Source organism: Danio rerio, chromosome 16 (genome assembly GCF_049306965.1).
Source record: "Danio rerio strain Tuebingen ecotype United States chromosome 16, GRCz12tu, whole genome shotgun sequence".
Lineage (NCBI taxonomy): Eukaryota > Metazoa > Chordata > Actinopteri > Cypriniformes > Danionidae > Danio > Danio rerio.
Genome location: NC_133191.1, coordinates 25182253 through 25203678, shown reverse-complemented (window position 1 = coordinate 25203678; position 21426 = coordinate 25182253). Strand labels below are relative to the sequence as shown.

The 21426-nt window shown below is 34.2% G+C and overlaps 1 protein-coding gene and 1 long non-coding RNA gene across 3 annotated transcripts; one reads left to right on the top strand and one right to left on the bottom strand.

The window, feature by feature from the left end:
• Window positions 1-6122: 6122 nt before the first annotated feature.
• Window positions 6123-19135, bottom strand: gtpbp10 (GTP-binding protein 10 (putative)). 2 transcript variants are annotated; one of them, XR_012391406.1, is made up of 10 exons: window positions 18991-19135; window positions 17828-18021; window positions 14484-14575; window positions 14188-14332; window positions 13909-13982; window positions 13650-13702; window positions 11414-11786; window positions 11252-11329; window positions 9625-9748; window positions 6123-9254 (listed from the first exon to the last, which is right to left on the bottom strand). XR_012391406.1 is itself a non-coding variant. In NM_001002454.1 (10 exon segments), coding segments are annotated over 10 exon segments (1143 nt in total). In that variant the 5' UTR covers window positions 19024-19096; the 3' UTR covers window positions 8117-9012.
• A 33-nt stretch (window positions 19136-19168) lies between these two features.
• On the top strand, window positions 19169-20611 carry LOC137487843 (uncharacterized). Its single transcript, XR_011006606.2, has 3 exons — window positions 19169-19323; window positions 19643-19830; window positions 20001-20611. It is a non-coding gene; the product is annotated as an uncharacterized lncRNA (long non-coding RNA).
• Window positions 20612-21426: the final 815 nt, after the last annotated feature.

The window sequence follows — 21426 nt, the reverse complement described above, 5'->3', positions numbered from 1 at the left end:
ATGTCTCCTTTTTAAAATCGCACATTTTCATACAACTTAAGTCATCTGAATTAGCCACTAAACCGACAAAATATAAAATCGTTTTGCACATTTTCAACGTTTTTTCGTGAGATTAGGCTGTAACAACATGCAATAGAATCTGACTGCAGACTTGCATACGCTAGCTAAGTCATGCAATATCAGATACAATGCTTTCAATAGAGTTAGTGACGTCACTATGATGGGCACGGTTAAGCCACCTTTCCTCTGTACACGACTTTAGGACACGACTGTCAGAATACGCCCCCTTAAGGCAGTCACACAGAATATTCAGTTTTGTCATGCACCATGGGAGAGCTCGCTGTGCAAAAGCAAGAGCCTTTATTCTCTGTGCATTCACCATGGTTGAATAAATGAATACTAGAGACTCATAGACCGCCAAAAATTTTGGAGGGAATGTGGAGACAACATAAAAAAATGTATTACTCATTTTTGAATAGAAATGTGTTTTTTGAATATAGAATTTTTTCTGATTAAAAAAAATAAATAAAATAAAATAAAAACGCTTATGGACCTGCTTGGGTGATACTGAAATTCATCACATCCGGTTAGCCGGTCGCATTCGGTCTAGTCGTGGTAGTTCAAATATTTCAATGTATCTGCAGCTCTATTCGGATCTGAGTTTTCCGTTCTGCCGCTTGTCGTGTGAAGTGGAAAATCAGCTTTAGGGGTGGGGTTAGATGTGTGCATTTTTAAGCATTGCATGCAGCTCAGCTTGCATCTGCAGCTGGTTTGCAGCCAAACCTTTCTCACTATATGCATGTTCTTCTGCTCCTGGAGCTCATTCTTGTAGGTCATTCTTGTAGGTTGCTCTGTGTACATTTTGTTGCACGTTTCAGATGACAAACCTACAAGAGGGCACTGTCTACATTTTTGCGAATCTGAAATAATTTACTTGTAGCATGTTTTGTTGTACATTTTAGATTCTTTCTTTGAGATGACTATAAGAAGGTAGGGCTTGGTCTACAAATCATCTACCGAACTGCTCATCTAAGCCCAACAAACCAAACCCGAGTGCACCACATTACAAGTTTAACACCACCCAAAAAAAGGCTACAGAGCAAACTGACCACCATTAAAGTTGTCCATATGGAGATATTACATTGTTTTGTGGTATTTATTTATAAATGGTGCAAAAAACTTCACAAAAAACAATCCTTTATTGCAGTGTTTCTCAACCACGTTCCTGGAGGACCACCAACATTGTATGTTTTAGATGTTTCCTTTGTATTTCATTCCCATTACAGATCTTTCATTGCCTACTCACACTATGCTATCCGAACCGCGCCCAGGCCCTTTCCCGGATTGTTTGAGAAGTGTGAGTGCGCTGAATCGGGCTCAGGCACGGTTTACTTGGCTGGCCCTGGCCCGGTTGGAAGAGGTGGGCCTGAGCACGGTTCACTTGGGCTTTGGCGCAGTACGCTTGTAGTGTAAGTGCAAAATGCGCCAAAGCCCGAAACTGAAAGCGAGACGTGACTTTTAAGGGACTGTTTCATATGGATTTATTAATCAATCCTACTGTTCAATGAGGGCAAGGCAGTGGCGCAGTAGTGTTGTCACCTCACAGCAAGAAGGTCGCTGGGTCGCTGGTTCAAACCTCGGCTCAGTTGGCGTTTCTGTGTGGAGTTTGCATGTTCTCCCTGCCTGACTTAAACAATATAACTAGAGAAATCTCCACTGTGCTGAGCGAGAGCACTTACTGAACAGCGCAGCATCGGTGACGTAAGCGTGCCCAGGCCTGATTGTAATCAGATGTTGAGTTTGGGCCAGCGGGGGAGACGGGAGGGGGTACAAGTGTGCTTTGGCCTGGTTCGAGGCAACTGTACATAGTGTGAGTACGGCCTCAGTCTCTGCTAATGAGCTGATGATCTAAATCAGGTGTGTTTAAGGAGATATGGAAAATGTGCAGAGCTAGTGGTCCTCCAGTGAGAAACACTGCTTAATTCATCAATAATATGTCCCTGCAAATATCATTAGTGTGAAAAGGAACAAATGTTATTGGTATCATCATAGTGCCTTGTAGTATTCATTTAACTTAGAAACTGCAGTCAATTGTTTAAGCATGTTTTTTTGGATATCTGAAAATTTAGGCTGATATTTCCAATTAGCTTGTTTTGACAAGTTTTGATGTTTTGTAATTTCAGAAATGCTCTTCTGCAGACCTCTGTTGTGTTGAGTGGTTATTTAAGGTACTGCTGCTTTCATGTCAACTCAGTCTGCCATCATCAGCGATGGTGCCAACTCTATTTTCTCTCTCACTTTTTGAACATTCTCTGTAAAATCTGTGTGAAAATGCCAATAGATCAGCAGTTTCTGAATAACTCAAACAAAGCTGACTGACACCAACAAACATGTCATCAAACAAATCATTCCCCATTGTCATTCTTTGTTGGAACTAAAGCAGAATGTCTTAATATGTCTAAATACCACTGGACTGAATTGCCGCCATGCATGTAATCGGCTAATTAAAGATTTAGATAATAATATAGATCTGATAATAACTACTATCAGTGATTTGGGGGCTCTAAGCAATTTCAGGTATGGAGCCCAAGCATTGAAACATTCTCATTCTCTCTCTCTCTCTCTCTCTCTCTCTCTATATATATATATATATATATATATATATATATATATATATATATAGAAAGAGAGAGAGAGAGACTACCAATTGAAGTCAGAATTATTAGACAAATTGAATTATTAGCCCCTGTTTTTCCCCCAATTTCTGTTTAACAGAGAGATGATTTTGTCAACACATTCCTAAACATAATAGTTTTAAAAACTCTTTTCTAATAATTAATTTATTTTATCTTTTTCATGATGACAGTAAATAATATTTGACTAGATATTTTTCAAGACACTTATATACAGCTTAAAGTGACATTTAAGGGCTTAACTTGGTTAATTATATTAACTAGGCAAGTTAGGGTAATTAGGCAACTTATTGTATAACAGTGGTTTGTTCCGTACTATCGGAAAAATTTTTGCTTAAAGGGGCTAATAATATCATTCTTAAAATAGTGTTGAAAAAAATCAAAACTGCTTTTATTCTATCCAAAATAAAACAAATAAGACTTTTTCCAGAAGAAAAAAAATGTATCAGACATACTGGGAAAATCTCATTGCTAGGTAAAACATAATTAGGGAAATATTTAAATAAGAAAAAAAAAATCAAAGGGGGGACTAATAATTTTGTCTTCAAATGTGTGTATATATTTATTTATTTTTTTCTCTGTAGATTTTAATTTTTAGGACAAACTGCATGTTAAAATATATTTTAAGTGGAACCTTTATCTTCTTAATGTAAGAATTAAATACAATAAATTCACAAAATAAAAAACAAGTTCACAAACTAACCATATGTGAAGTTAAACAGCCATATTTGTGAGTAGATTTTTTCCACTATTCATGAGGGCCCCTGATTTTAAAATGAAGTAATAAGGTTAAATTCCTAACGGCTATAGACAGATTTTACAACATATAATAGAACAATTATTAAATGAACTATATGATTAATTTAGGCAATTCTTGGCTTTGGTCAAGGCCCTATAATTTCCCGCGGCTCTAAGCGGGTGCTTACCTTGCTTATTAGTTAAGTCCGCCCCTAATTACTGTACAGGGATGTTTTACACTTGTCTTATAATGCTGACTGCTATAATGACTGCTAATTTTAGGGGTTAAAATTGGTAAAAGTCTCTAAAATGACACTGAAGAATTGATTGATAAGTTTGTCAATATATACATCGTAAAAAATGCAGTGTTGTATTAACCAAATGCTGGGTCAAAAAAACATCAAGTTGAGTTAAAAATTTAAATTAAAATGAGTTTTAAAAAGAAACCCAACATTAGGTTAACACAACGCAACCTTTTTTTTATTGTGTAAGCTTGTGAATAATACTATTCAGTTGAAAGTAAATTATGGTTAAATTGATCATTTTACTATTCATAAGATTTAAATGATCTTTTTAATGTTCAATTATGTTATAAAGAACAACTTATCGTTTAAAAAATAGTTTTATTTAATTTTTGTGTGTGTTTTTACAGAAATTTTATGCTTTGTTTGATTTGGAGTGAGAGGAATAAAGTTTATGGCAGTTGCTGGCTGTTAGTTTTCTGATTATTGGCTCAAAGCAGCAGGGAATATTGAAGAAAGATGTATATGCGTACATTTGTTTATCCATTCTCAGTTGTACTGGCAGCCAGTGAAGCGCACACACAAGGATGAGTATATTACTGTCACAAATACACAAGCAGTTTGTTTGTAACAAGCTGTGTCTTGCACTGCCAGATGTCTAGACGTCATCCACAGATTGGCATTGTGCTAATTTGTGCAGGCAAGCACATGTCAGTTTGACTATTGTCGGCCATGATAGTGTCTCCACTGATGAACAGATTAGATATCTGATAATCTGATATAGAAAGATCAGCGCAAGCATACAAATATAGACTTGTTTGTGTACTTAGGTTGTGGCTGAGTTGATGTAATAATGTGCATGGTTTTGTGTATGTACTTGTTTTATTTCAGACTCATAGGGGCTTGTGACAGTAAAGATGCTTTTAAACAATAAATAAACGTTTCCTCTGTGGGTTGGGTTTAGGTGTAGGGTTGGGGGTAGAAAATACACAATTTGTATAGTAGAAGCATCATAATTACGTCTGTAAGAGTCCTACCCTATGATGTAGGAGTGAGAATGTGTGTGTGAGACAGAAGCAATAATCATATTTTACCAACCAATCACTAAACCTTTAGGATGGCAACATGTTTTTAAGTCCTGATATGTGTAGGATTCTTTTCCTATTTTTCTTTTCATCAAAATGATTCCTAATATTTAACAAGCGTTATGCTTTTGGAATTTTGTGTTTGCTACCTTAAACATCACTGAAGTACACAGTAATGTAAAAATACACAGTAAAAAATAAAATTATTTGAGAAAAAGTCATGACAACAAATGTTTTTATGTTACTTTGACTTATTTTATAAAGTAATTTTGTTTTAGTTATCCACAATGTAACTTTATTTTAGTCAGTTTGATGAAAGTGAGAAGACTAGAAAGGTTCATAAACAAAAAATATTTTGGTAACACTTTCAGAACTATTTCCCACTATTCTGATATTATTAAGATCTGTTTAGTACTTATAAAGTAGTCTATGATCTTATTCTGCATCCCTAATCCTACCTAATATACCTAACCTATTCATTGTGTTGCTGCTACCAACAATTCAATAAAAACTCAGCTAGGAGCCCTAAACGACAATCTGCACAATCACGCCAAGAATCTCGGAGTTATCTTTGATCCACTCTTGCAGTTTGACAAACATGTAAATGCGGTTGTGAATAGCAGTTTCTTCCAGCTTAGATTGGTGGCAAAAGTTAAACACTTTCTTTCTAAAAAAGATTTAGAAATCGTAACCCATGCTTTTAATTTCTGTTCCGCAACAACTGAATCGATTCACAGGTGTGAAAGCAACCCTCAGCGTTCAAAAAGTTTTGGTTTAATGTAAGATTCCAGGTCCTCCATGTGGTGAGCCACAGCAAGATCACAGCTCCACCATGTGGTCATTCTTTTTTTATGAAAATAGACCACTCTTATCAACACATTATAAAGAAGGATTGCATATTTTTGTACAATTAATCTTTTTCAGCCCCACTGAATGCAAATAAACATTTACAGTTAAAAATTACATATAAATGTGAAAGGAAAAGCTTTTGCTTCTTTCTACTAAACTTTCAGACAACACAGATTAAATTGTCGGTCCGAGTCCAAAAAGAACTGAGCTGGAGTCTTTTATGTTGGAGTGTGGTCGAGTCTACAATGTGAATTACATTTGAAAAATCACAAATCTAATATTAACTATTACAAATGTTGTCCAATTAAAACTCAAAATGGAGCCATTCTATAATATTTTAACTCTTCAGACTAGTGGCATAACAAGCCGTTTAATGCTTAATTGGCATTTTTAAAGGAACATTTTATTAATATTGCTGAAATAGAATTTAAATGATATACAATGTTGCCTGAAAAGTTAACAGTTTTGTTATTCTACCTAAAAAAATAACTACAAATCAGAAAACACTAAAGGGAAATAGTTACATAGTATATTTTTACATAGTAAAAATGTATGTTTACAAGCACTGTATTTCTGTCACATCATCAAGGAACATGCACTTTTTGGGGAAAAATGCAGTGAAATGTCAAAACATAATTATGCAGCACACAGAGTAAAAATGATGGGTTTCACAGTTTCTTTATGCTGTTCTAACACATTAAATTAACTCGTTGTTTGTACAGATTTAAGTGGAGAGAACATAAATCAATTACACTGTTCCAAAGAAACCCTAAGCATTGTGTTTAAATTCATTTAAAGTAAGTTTGAACAAGCAGCATACATTTGGTGTAGGTGACAGCAGATATTTATAAACATGTTGATGCACACATCGAGTCAATCATTAAGTTGATTATTCAGACACATGATTCACACTGTTCCTCAGAGAAGCACAACTCTTCAGTTTTCATTACAAAACAGTCAACAATGTTGTGTCTAAAATGTAAGTTATGCAAACAATAGCCCTTAGAGTTGGTTAAGTCTTATTTAAACCTACAGTCAAGCTAACTATTGTAACTGACTGTGTCCATCGCAGTAAGACCACAGCAAGCATGTCTTATGGCTGCTCAGTTCATCAGATTGATGAACTGTAAAAATTCATTTATCATTCAAGCTAGTCACTTTCTTGCATCCTGCAGTTGAAAGAGACTTCCAAACAGTCAATGAGTGTACAAAACACTGCACAAAATTAAATGTGTAAAGAACTGCCATTTTAATAATCTACCATCATGTAATCTGAGTGTCCAATTTCTTCACTATTTGCTTTCCCCCTCTCCGCCTTGCTCATTCACTGACAACATCTGCTACAAAAAATTCTTTCATCAAACTATGAGGCATATCATACCAACGTCACAAACAGAAAGAAAAATCAGCAGATGGCAGCAGAGGTGAAATTATGTTTCTGTTCCCTCTAAATCAGGGGCCTCAAACTCAAATTGGCGCAGGGCCATTTCAGTGACTGACAATTCATACGAGGGCCAATTTAACCACTGATAATGCAAATCCGTATGTTTATCATGTCACACATCAGCTGCTGAAATATGTCTGGTTGTTGTGTGTATGGAAGAGCGTTAGACACACACTCAGTCATTGTTTCACAGAGTATATGCAGTCAAAACTCTAGCTTTTTGTTTCTTGTTGTACAGTTAGTCAGAATTATTAGCCCCCTTTGAACTTTTTTCTCTGTTTTAAAAAATATTTCCCAAATGATGTTTAACAGAGCAAGGAAATTTTCACAGTATGTCTGATAATAATTTTCTGGAGAAAGTCTTATTTGTTTTATTCCGGCTAGAATAAAAAACAGTTTTTAAATATATAAAAAAAAAATTAAGGTCAAAATTATTAGCCCCTTTAAGCTATATTTTTATTTAATAACTATACAATAACAATAACTTGCCTAATTATCCTACCCTGCCTAGTTAACCTGATTAACCTAGTTAAGCCTTTAAGCTGTATAGAAGTGTCTTAAAAAATATCTAGTTAAATATCATTTACTGTCATGGCAAAAATAAAATAAATCAGTTATTAGAGATGAGTTATTAAAACTATTATGTTTAGAAATGTGCTGAAAAAAATTCCCTCTCCGTTAAACAGAAATTGGGGAAAAAATAAACAGGGGGGCTAATAACTCTGACTTTAACTGTACACATTGAAGGGGTAGTTTAAATTACTATGAAAATACTACAAATTATAGTCATAATAATTGTTATTCTGTCCAAACCAATTGCATTGTCCAATAGCGTAAGGACAGCAGAATGCAGTTTGGGTGACTTAAATGACTTTACTGGCAATTGTTCTTCTCAATATCTACTACAACAAAGAGGGGAAAAGTACCTAGTAGCAGTACAATTTTACTAATGTACATGTTTTTATGCAAATATTAGCAAAATTATCATATTTGTTACACCACCACCATATCATATGCCATGAAGAAAAGTCTGTACAACAAAATACAATTGGTATAAAACCAATAATAATCAAACAAACCTTTACTGTTTACAATAGAGCTTTAGAAAAGAATACAGCACTTACGGACACATATTTTAACATTTAAATCAGCCACATAATTAAAATGCATGCGTATTGCTTTCGACCGTACTATCTGAATGCAGTACTATAATTGTCGAGTAGGTAGTGGGTCAAAACAAAACATTAAAAACATATGTTTTGGCACGCCAAATCTCATATTTTTGACATCAGTTGGGGGCCTGCGGGCTGGCAGTTTGAGACCTAGAAAAGCATGGAGGATAACTGCATAAATATAAATAATGACAAAAACTAAAATGGTCATTTTTGTTGTATTTACAAAACTTTACAAAAAAAAGGGAAAAAAAAAAATCCCAAAATTGACTCAGGCCAGGGATTTAAATAAAACTAAAATGCACCTTTTAATAACTTCACATACTTAAAGCTTTTTAAATATTTCAACTTTTAGCAAAGTTTAAAAACAACTCCCAGACATAAAAAATCTGAGGATTCTTGTTTTCTCATTATAGCTTTTCAAGATGCAAACATGTTTTGTTTCTCAGCCATAGTCCAAATGGCAAATTTTTCACTTTAGCAGAATAAATTATTACAAACCAGCTAACCAGTTTCTGAATCCACTTCAACTCCAGCAAGTCAAGCCATCCTGATAAGACTGAGAGAAGACTAAACCATCTTCAAGAACATTACCTGAAAGTTTACCCAGGCATTTTAATGTCAGAGGGGAAACAGTTATACACACATAAGGCACAAATACTAATCTATTCAACATAGACTGATTTGTTAAGCATTTGTGATTCACTAAATGCATTTTAATTACATGCTGCAGATTTCCCATGTCCACAAATGTCCACCAGCATTTCATACGCAAACCTACGTGTGAGCTCAGGTGGGTTGTGGCAAACCCCAGCTGGGTATGGATGAAGAAGGAATCTCCCTTCTCAGCTCTAGGATCTTCTGACTGCGCTGAGCCTCAGTGTCTATGGTGTCCTGCTCCTCAAGCGACTGCCGGATCAGGGACTTGAGCAAGGGCAGTCCATGACCAGTCATGGCAGACACTGGCACGATGTGAGTGAAATGCATTAGGCTTTTAGGGATGACGTCTTCAGAAAACAGATGAATTGATTCTAAAAAAGTAAAGCACCACTTACAAGTTAGCAACCAAGAAAAAAGGCTTGTACACTACCATCAAAAGCTCCTTAAAAATCAATGCAAATGGAACGATCTTGTGAAACATATTTCAGCTAAATTTACTCATGGTACAAAATAGAGACTGGTAAAATAGCAAACAAATACAAATCTCTGACCCGGTCAACCTCCTACAAAACATACATTTGTGTATAGCAGCTATTTCTACACTGCTAATCAAACCTACATGAAAAGTAATTGAATCCAGTTGATCGCTAAAAGCATCCATCATTTTACAGCATTTTTCGGAGGTATATACTTACAATAACTCAAAACAAAGGCTATGTTTAAATGCAATCTGTGACCTACCTCCCTGGTTCTCCAATTGAGCTTCTAGCTCTTGGAAATGACTTTGAGCCTCTGGGAGATCCATTTTATTTATGACCAAGATAGCAGGCTTGCTTAACAGCTCCTCCTTGTACAACTCCAGCTCCTGTTTAACAAAGAAGGCCATGAGGAAGTATACAGCATAATCTTGTATGCAAAAAAAAAAAAAAAAAAAAAGCATTACAGTCAAGTTAGACAAGTTTGTGTGTGTGTATGCATTTATATTAACAGAAGTGCTTTGAATCTGTATTTTTTAAAGTTTTTTCTAATAAGCCTACACTACCTGACAAAAGTCTTGTCATTGATCCCAGTTGTAAGAACAACAAATAATATTTGACTTGTAGTTGATCATTTGGAAAAGTGGCAGAAGGTAGATTTTTTATTTTTAATGAGATATTTGTTGAACTGCATACCAATTATCACAAATACTGCAGAAGACTTAATGGAACCTGCATGGACCCAAGATTCTCATAGAAACCAGTCAAGTGTGGTAAGGAAAAATCGTGGTTTGGCATTACATTCAGTATGGGGGACGTGCAAGACATCTGCAAAATGGATGGCAACATCAACAGCCTGAGGTATCAAGACATTTGTGCTGCCCATAACATAGAAAACTACAGGAGAGGGCAAATTCTTCAGCAGGACAGTGCTCCTCCTCATACTTCAGCCTCCACATCAAATTTCCTGAAAGCAAAAATGGTCAAGGTGCTCCAGGATTGGCCAGCCCAGTCACCAAACATGAACCTTATTGAGCATGTCTGAAGTAAAATGAAGGAGGAGGCATAGAAGATGAAGCCAAAGAATCTTGATGAATTCTGGGAGTTGTGCAAGAACGTTTTCTTTGCCATTCCAAATGACTAAGTAATTTGAGTCATTGCAGAGATGTATGGCTGCAGTTCTCAAAGCTCATGGGAGTGAAACACAATTTTAATTATTTCTACACTGAACCATGACTTAATATTTTATACTGTACATTATTTCTGTTAAGTGACAAGACTGTTGTCTCAACAAAGTCAGACATTACAGTCCTAAAATAATTTAAAAATCAAAGCCTGATCATATTTTATTTTGGTAAAATAAGCATAATCTAGAGGCCTTTGCCTTTCATATAAGCCACTTTTGATACTAAATAGTCTACTAGAAGTCAAATTTTTTTTTTGCTGGTCCTAAAACTTGGACAGGCGATAAGACTTTTGTCAGGTAGTGTATATACATACAAATATTTAATTGACGAAAAAACGCTGTATTATGCACAATAATAGTATTACTTTATGATAATATCTTCATTTGTTAGGTTTATAGGCAAGTTTGATTAGACAATGATTGGACAACGGTGGTTTGTTCTGTAGCCAATTGAAACTTATTTCTTAAGGAGGCTGATAATACTGACTTAATTTAAGAAATAAACGTCTTCAAAAGACAAATATATTAGGAAATACTGTGAGATTGTACTAGTTCTAATAAAAAAAATCAATTTCTACAATTGTTTTTTTTACTTTTAAAAAAGCTGTTAAGCAACAAAGTAAATAAAAAACATGCATTTATTGTAAATAATAGTATTACTGTAAAAAAAATATTACAATTTTGAACAAAATTGAATTTATTTCACCTTGGATAAAAGCAGCACGGTTTCAAACGCAGACCTAAATGGCGTTTTACTAGCAAGCTGAAACCCGCAGACGTCAACCTGAAACATCAGAACATGATTAACCATATGTCTTTGATAGTACATAGTATTCAAGTGCTCAAAATAACATAATGGATGCAGTACCACAAACATGAGCTGTTTAGTTCTCTCTACATGCTTGAGAAATTTGTGTCCCATGCCTTTATTCACATGAGCACCTTCAATGAGTCCTGGTAAATCTGCTACTGAAACCTGAAAAACAAAATCCAGTAACTTACTCTGACTTCAGTCTAATAAAAATGCGTGTATTAAATGACAAACCATAAATATCTGTTCATCAAAACAAAACTATGTGGAAATTTTTTGTGTTTATTTTTTTAGACTACATTATGAGATGACAAGTATATATTGTGTTCTTCAAGTTGTTTCCTTTCCCAGTACTGGGTTGCAGCTGGAAGAGCATCCGCGGTGTAAAACATGCTGGATAAGTTGGCGGTTCATTCTGCTGTGGCAACCCCTGATAAATAAAGAGACTAAACTGAAGGAAAATGAATGAATGAATGAATGAATGAAGTTGTTTCCTATATTAAAGGATTTTAGATTTACTAACAGCTTGCATCAGATTAAAATATTAAAAACTGAAAAGATCCACTATTAGGAATCACTAAGATCTAGGGATGCAAGTTATTGTGATAAATCTGATATTGCAATATATATTTTTGCTACAAAATATATTGCGATATGAATATAATTGGATTTAAATAGCACTATTCAGGAAGATTTCATGAATTTGGATTGCCTGGGGTGATCAAGTCTTTATATGCAGAAATCAAAAAATATATATATATATAATTAATTAGAAGCATATATAAATACTAAAGAGCAAAAATTAAAGTGAAATGAACAGTGCTTTATAGTTTTATGGGGAGTCTTACCATATTCAAATCATTATGTTATGTCATCATAATATTTAATAATAGCTTTCTCTTTTAATCTTTAATAAATTATCTAATCCTGCAATGTGACTATTGTGGATACACACATTGCGATATCTATGCTCAAACAATATATTGTTCAGCCCTACTAAGAACATAAAATCTATAAAATTTTGAACAGGTTAATGACCTTACTGCATGTGCGTTTGTGAGAGTTTCCCTTTCAGACGCAAGTACTGAAATAAACCATTCATTTGATTTTCCATTTATTGTAATGTGATATTTCCCAGAGATGGGTTGCGGCTGGAAGGGCATCTGCTGCGTAAAAACGTGATGGATAAGTTGGCGGTTCATTCCGCTGTGCCGACCCTAAAATAATAAAGGGACTAAGCCGAAAAGAAAATGAATGTAATTTGATACAGGTAATTTACTGGTTTGCAGCATTATTTAAAACCTAAAGAAGAAAGTCTTAAACCATATTGTGCCGCCTTGTTAAAGATTATCTTTAAATTTAGATTTTCTTTAATTAAAATATAAAACAAAGTCTTATTGATTTTGCTACTTTTTATCCCAATATCCCAAATATTTTGAAGAATGTTCAAATCCAGAATTAAGCAATTTTAGCTTAGTGACAGAGACCATGTCCATTGTCCTCATGCTAATAACATTACGCACAAAACCGATTTTCTATTTTGGTTTTATAGAAAACAGGGAAACATCAAAGACCCCAATACGTTGCGTTACATTAAACTGCACAGAGCGGCATTATAACAAATGTCATATAGCACTGTTTCTTCCCCATGTAAGCACAACTGGAAGCGGAATAAATCTCTACTGCTTTCATGCCGCATTGCGCTTGTCTCTCACCAGCAACTGGTTCAGTGGTCTCATTTTGCTTCAAATACTGTTAGCTTTACTCTGCTCTACACTACCATGATGATAAGTTATGAATACTTGAGTCCGTGAACATGGTTTCTGCAGGAGTACTGTGGGATGCAATGAAGAAGACAACTCCCATGATTCCACATTCAGTCAAGGGGTCATCAAACTACACTTTTGTTGGTTGTGAATGTGCATCATCTAACAGTGAAAAAGCACAGTATTTAATTTAACTACCCGCACATTATTATTATTATTATTATTATTATCATCATTGGGTTTGTTTAGGTGTGGTCAATTTATTTAGCACCACTCTTGATAATGAGTCTTTGTGTTCATTAATTTCTCAGATCATCCACAGAACTTTCCAGTCTCATTAGTGCTGTCATGGGATTGCATTATTATGCCGATTTACACTGTTTAACAAATCTGGCCCGAAGACTCACATAATGTGGTCTTCTGAACAGGCGTGCCGTTGTCATAACTACATTAAGTCATGACATGACAGCATCCTCCTGTGATTAATAATGCCATTTCAGGGCATTTTGAAGAGCCTGTCATCCTACCTGCTTGTGGTCATCATACATGACCTTTCCAATTTCAGGTTTTATCGTCGTGACTAAAGGAAAATAAGAAAGAAAAGAAAAAACAACAACTGTCAAACTAATAATCATGTGTAAATGTAATATATAGATTATACGCTTATATACACACAATTGATTCATTTTTTATTAACTTTTTCAGATGTATTAACTATCTTAAATTAAATAAAAGAAGTTTCACTTCATTAGTTTAAATAATCTATTGCTGAATTCTGGTACTTACAGGGATAGTTGGCGATCTTTGGTTTAGCATGAGACAAGGCGGTCAGCAAGGAAGATTTGCCTGCATTAGGAAACCTGTCAATATAATGCAATTGTAAATCTATGAAAGGTTTGACATGTCAAATATGCATTAACAAAGAGAGAAAACAACTAAATGTATTATTTTGCTTCATTTTAACTATTTTTTTGGCTTGTAATTTGTTTTTCCTTGTAAAATTTCCCAACATTTGAGGCCAATTCTTCCTATCCCAATGCACATTCCAAGAATAGATTCTCTCACCCAACAAGTCCGAAATCTGCAATGAGTTTGAGGTCCAGCCGGATATTTCTGGTTTGGCCTTTATTAGGCAAGAACCCTGATTGTGGAGAGCCACCGCGACCACCTTTCGCCACCAAAAGCTTGTCTCCTTCACGGTTCAATTCTCCTAAAGCAAAATGACACAAAGTACAATTTCAAATGAAGCAGCAAATGGTGTTTGATAGAAAGTTTAAAAAGTGAGTAAATATATTTGCAGAAAAACAACTAATAAAGTAGTGAAGTGATGTGAGAGATGATTTAGATATTATAAAGATTACCTAGCATTCTCCCATGATCTGATGTAACACTGATTCCTGTGGGTGCAAAGACTTCAACGTCCTCTCCTTTAGCACCTCGCAAAGCTTGAATACTGATAAAAAAAAAACAATTTACAATTTTACTTACTTAAAATTTATATGCTACAAAGCATATAAACAAAACATATCAGGTGTTGAACACTTTCAATAGCACAGCTGAGGTTCCTTGAGCAAGACACCAAACTCCTACTGCTCACCAGCATTCCACTGCTCCAGATGCGTGTTCACAATGTGTGTGCAAACTAAGTTGATTTGGATAAAAGTGTCTGCTAAACGTAAATATTTAATAAAAACACTATGCTATAAAAAATAGGAGGTATTAGTTTTGTCTTTCACAAAATTGGAGAAAAAATACAATTAAACAGAGAACTGATTGATTGTGAATGTGTAATATCCTAAGCTGTTTCCAAAAACAGAACAACATGGATTAACACTGCAATATGCTGGAGCATGTGCATTGTGCATCATTCACCAACACTGGAAAAGCGGGAAAACATGATTCTGCAGGCAACATATGGCAAGAGGAATGCAACTGTTCATATATAGATCTATTAATGGTGTGACATCCTGTCTACTGAGATACTTTCATCTGATCAATTTTGCATCAATTATGTATGCTTTATGTACTCCCATTTATAATGATTCATTGTAAGTTTGCACGTTTTAACAATCTTGAATGATATTTGCTTAGCTATGGCCAAATCATTTAACTAAATGCTTCACACGAGAAGCTGTGTAAAACCACTCACCATATTCACTAAAAATTCTCATAGAATTTAACATTTAGCATATTCCCTAAAATCACAATTTTGCTTATTTTAACCTTACATGGGATAAGACACACGGATCAAATCATTTGTGCACAGCAGGTTCTCCTTGTGCTGTTCGTCTACCTGAGTGCAAACAATTCATTCTTTTGCATATTTTAATTTGAACAGGTGGAAGACAAGATGTTCAAAAACAGGTTTTCAATCTGTTATTCACATAAAGCCATTGAATGACTTTAAACAAGGTAAATACCTATCTATCTATCTATCTATCTATCTATCTATCTATCTATCTATCTATCTATCTATCTATCTATCTATCTATCTATCTATCTATCTATCTATCTATCTATCTATCTATCTACCTTTTTTAGATTCATATTGTTGTGCTGTTTCAGGTTTCAGAATTATAAAAACAACATTCATTGACATTGTCTTATGTTTTCAATAGGCTATTTCATGGCAATAATTTAAGCATTAAGTTACTGAGCTTCCAATATATCAGTAAATCAGATTCTCCAGACAAAGTGAAGAATAGCACCTACAACACGTTTCAAAGTTCTTACTCCAACACAGACAATCAAAAGGAGAGTTCACATAATCTGGTAGATAAAAAATAATATACATCAAAACAAAATCTCCATTTTATGATATCATTAAGAATAAATATATTTTTATAAACTATATAAAGGAGTTAGACAATGAAACTGAAATGCCTGGTTGTAGACTACATTAAGTTATTAGTATGGTGTAGGGCCTCCTTTTGTGGCCAATACAGCATCCATGTCATTAAAATGACATATACAAGTCCTGCACAGAGGCCAGAGGGATTTTGATTCTTCTTGCAGAAAAGTGGCCAGCTCACATCGAAGAAAAGCGTTTCCTGACCCGACCCTCCAAAACTCCCCMAATATATATATATATATATATATATATATATATATATATATATATATATATATATATATATATATATATATATATATATATATATATATATATTAGCCCCCTTTTGATTTTAAATATTTCCCAAATGATGTTTACCAGAGCAAGGAAATTTGTCTGATTATATTTATATGTCTGATAATATTTTTCCTCTTGGAGAAAGTCTTATTTGTTTTATTTCGGTTAGAATAAAAGCAGTTTTAAATTTTTTTAAAACCATTTTTGGGACAAAATTATTAGCCCCTTTAAGCTATTTTTTTTTTCAAACCATCATTATAGAATAACTTGCCTAATTACCCTAACCTGCCTAGTTCACCTTATTAACCTAGTTACGCCTTTAAATGTCACTTTAAGCTGTATAGAATTGTCTTGAAAAATATCAATTGAAATATTTTTTACTGTCATAATGGCAAAGACAAAATAAATAAGTTATTAGAAATAGGTTTTTAAAATTATTATTCTTAGAAATGTGCTGAAAAAATTTAACAGAAATAAGAGAAAAAAATAAACAGGGGCGCTAATAATTCAGGGGGGCTAATAATTCTGACTTCAACTGTATATACACACACAGTTGAAGTCAAAATTATTAGCACCCCTTTGAATTTTTTTCTTCTTTTTTAAAATATTTCTCAAATTATGTTTAACAGAGCAAGGAAACTTTCACAGTATGTCTGATAATATTTTTTCTTCTGGAGAAAGTCTTATTTGTTTTATTTCGGCTAATTTAAAAGAAGGTTTTCAATTTCATTATTTTAAGGTCAAAATTATTAACCCCTTGAAGCTAATATTTTTTTCAATTGTCTATAGAACAAACCTTCATTATACAATAGCTTGCCTAATTACCCTAACCCTCCTAGTTAACCTAATTAACCTAGTTAAGCCTTTAAATGTTACCTAAGGCTGTATAGAAGTGTCTTGAAAATATCTAGTAAGATATTATTTACTGTCATCATGACAATGATAAAAGAAATCAGTCATTAGAAATGAGTTATTAAAACTATTATGATTAGGAATGTGTTGAAAAAAAATCTCTGTTAAACAGAAATTGGGGGGAAAAAATAAACAGGGGGTCTAATAATTCAGGAGTGCTGATAATTTTGACTTTAAGTGTGTATATATCTTTATATTCATATTTTTAATTGAAGCTGTACAATATCATATTTGGGCATATACATTAGATTAGTCTGGAGCTTATTTAAAAAAATAACTTGCGATAACGGTCCAAAAATTAGTACACCCAAATTTGTATGTTATAGAAAAATGTTAAATACAAATAAAAAAATAGGAAAAACCTAAAAATAATTTAGTAGAAATTTTATTTTTTTTGCAATATTTTGTTTGAATTTAATTGTATTATTTTTCAATTTCTAAATATGTTTTGTGACAAAAATATTAAATATTATTTTAATAAATCTGCTTTGTTAAATGCTTAGATTCACTGAGAAATAAAAATGTTCTTTTTCAAAATTATATATATATATATATATATATATATATATTTTTTTTTTTTTTAAACAAGAAATTTCTATTGCATTTCTATTGCATATCAGATGCATTTCCATTTCTCTCATCAATCAGAATTAAAGGACTCACCTGCTGTTTGAACCAACACCAGCAATGAACCGCTTGTCAGGGTGCTTGTCTTTAATTTGCTTCAATCTAGTGTCTTTTTTGGCTACCACCCATACATCTCCACCATCCCCTCCATGTCCACCTAAACGGGGCAAACCCATTCCTCCAGTACCACCTCTAACATACAGCCGTACATTATCCACAAAATTGCCATACTGAAATAAAAAAAGACAAAAAATTATGGGTTAATTGTCATACAATTTTGTAGCATTGTCATGAACAGAAAGTTCAAGAGAAAGTACTGACTATTTTTTTATCGTAAAATTACAAATGATTTACTGTGACCTGATCTTTTTATTATGTTCTTGTTGAATAGAAGTTATTTCAATTGCCCAAACTGTGACATTCTCAAAAACTTTAAATATTATATTAACGCATTTATTATTTTTATATAATTTTAATATGATTACATTTTAAAAAATATTAAGCATTACAATATAAAAAAATACAAAAATCTTGAACTGCAAATCAACATATTCAAATAATTTCTAATTAATAATAGTAAACTTTATTATACAATGACTATCCATTGCTCAAGGGCGTTTAACAATAAGAAGCAGCACATGACAAATAGTCATATTCCCTAAATGAGTATAAGTACACACTCCCGCTGTTATTCACTTATAAAAAAGCGAATAACAGTTCATCATGACGCACAATGTCGTATACACACAATGTCATCAATATTGGTGCACTCAGTGCCCTCTGAAGTTAACAGACGTCAACATTACAGAAGAAACGAAAGGAATATGACATGATGGATAACGTAGTTATTCACGTCATTCTGCAACCGCTGGTCTATAACGAAATTGAAATAACTTAAGTAACTTAGGGTTATGTACACATGAAATGCTAATCTAAATATAACTATTTATGAATAAAAAATGCATTAACTATGAATGAAATAATGCTGTTAAAATGGCGTGATTTATTCTAGCATCACCTAAAATTACGTTGCATATCTTATTATTCGTAACAGTCAAATAATTACGCAGTAATTTACTACACACGGTCTGTAAACGATAGATACAGGAGCATGTGAAGGTCGGGCTACCAGCATCTAACGTTACATTAGCTAACGTTAGCATTAAATCCAATTCGACGAGCTGGTCGACGTTACTAACCTTCCGGAAACAAATTCTGCTTGTCCACACCATCCCAAAACAACTCTTGAAAGAAAAGAACGTACTGAAGTGATTGTTTTAAGCTACAGGGTGACTGAAGTTCAGGGCCAAACACGTGTATACTTCCGGAAACATGGCAATGTGCGCTGTGATTGGCTGCAAGGGCTGTCTATCACCCGTGTTTCCGCCTCTGCATCATAGTGAAGGCGTGAGCTCTCTTTATGAGGGACTTCACTTTAGTTTCTCCTATCCTATTTCTGTTTTATTGCTTGACACAAAACATATGATTTCTAATGCAACGTTTAAGAAATCTCCTGGAATAAACAATTAAGCGTAAGTCAAAAATGAAATTACAATCAAGTTACAATTTGAGCCAATTTGTCGCCAAATTGATGATTTTTCGACAAAACACAACAGATATTTGTTCTAATAATTACTATTGAATAAATAAAGAAATTAACGATTTTAAAAGTGTAGTAAGCTTTCTTTTTTAGCTTATTAGCTACAAATTATTACTCATTTATCACCATTTTTCCAACCTTTTAAGTGAAATAATTTGTGGCTGACCAATTGGCAAATAATAGCAGGCTAATCATTTTCTCTGAGTACTTGTGTTCTTTAGATTGTAATTGAATTACGTCCTTCACGTCAGGTGCTTTTCAGTGTAAAGTGGAATGAGCTACAGTCAACAGCATGACGCTGGAAACGTGGGCGCGCACGGCTTTTAAAGTCTCCATAAGTCGTAAAACACTCGCTCAAAGACAATTATTCGCCTCAATGGTATGAAAGAAAACGGGTCTGCAGATCAGTCGCAGGACAGAAAAAACTGAACGACGTATTGTAAGTTAATTATTTAATTTTATTAAAATATTTTGCTGTGGTAGGAGCTTAATTTAAAAGTCGTTTTTGCATGGCATATTGCAAATAAATGCTGAATGCGGCTAGTGTTGAAACATCCTCTGCTTAGTAAGTTTTCAAGTCAAAAACAGATTTACCTGTTGATTCCAAAGGTTCCAATGGAACGTTTGATGGGGGTCCTCGCCGGCCAGTGGTGGCGCCTTCTGTCAGTGTGCTTGCTGCTGCTCGCCAGCGCTTCATCCTACTCCATACCCAGTCTCGAGGCGCTGAACACCGAAGGCATAGGGGGCGGTAAGGCTCCCGGGCACCTTGGCGAGATAAACCGTGAATGCTGGGACGCATCGTCAATAGCGGTTATACAAGGGCGTAAATTGCGCATCGCCGACTCGGTTGCAGGGCTCTGGGACTTTATGACATACTTAAGCGGGTCAAATCAACCAACACAACAAGACATGTTCATGGAGCTCGCGCAGGTGTTTTGGGAAAAGTATGTGGACTGCGTGCTGGCACGCGCGCACGGACTGGGCAGAAGAGCGAGGGCGTCCAGGCAAGAGATCATCAAAGTGTTGACTTACCATTCGGAAGGGATGGACATCTAGTTTAGCGTTTGTCCGAGTTTTTGTCATTCGAGATGTGAAGATTGTAGTTCGTTATTTCTTTGTGAAGCCGTCTTCTCTCAAACTGCAGCGAAATAAGCTTGTCGAAATAAATGTCGCACCAATTGTTGCACCAGTGTCAGATATTAAAACATCTTTTATAGGAACATGTTGTGTATAGGCTACATCTGTTTTTGCAAAATCATCTTAAAGGCATAGGTTACCCAAAAACTAAAGATTCTGTCAGAATTGCTCACCCTTCACTAAAGATATTTTGAAAAATGCTGAAAACCTGTAAGCAATGACTTCCATATTACTTGTTTTATTTAATATGATCAGTGGTTACAGGTTTCTTACATTTTCCCAAAATATCTTATATTGTGTTCAACAGAAGTAACTAATAAATATTTGAAACGACTTAAAATTGGGGAGTAGTGAGTAAATGTTAATTTCTGGGCGAACTATACCTTTAATTTACTATAAATTAATTGTTATTTGTAAAGATTTTTTTTTATTGGCCACTATAATACATGTGTAAAAGTACAGGAACATTCTTTACATACTTTGACCTAATTTATTGTGAGATATAGTATTTATATATAGGCCTAATATTTTCAAAGAACATACAATACATTTGGATGTTGAGTAAATTTGACATACCCAGGGAGCATGACCCTTGAGTTCAGTGAGTCATTAATACAGTGCAGATTCCTGCAGTGCCACAACAACCCCAGACAATAAACACAATCAGTGTTTCAATATAGCAAATCAACATCCAATTATGGTGCAAGCTGCTCAACTCCCCAACCTGGCTACTATGTTAAAATGTAGTATTTTATTACAAAGCTCTAAATGGTGGTAAGCAACAGTGTATCAGCATAGTATATTGTGTTGAACTTGATCAAAATCTCAGATCTGTGATTATTTTACTAGGAGGTTCTCTCAGTTATAATGATTCATTTGAGTGAGTTTGAGCAGAGCA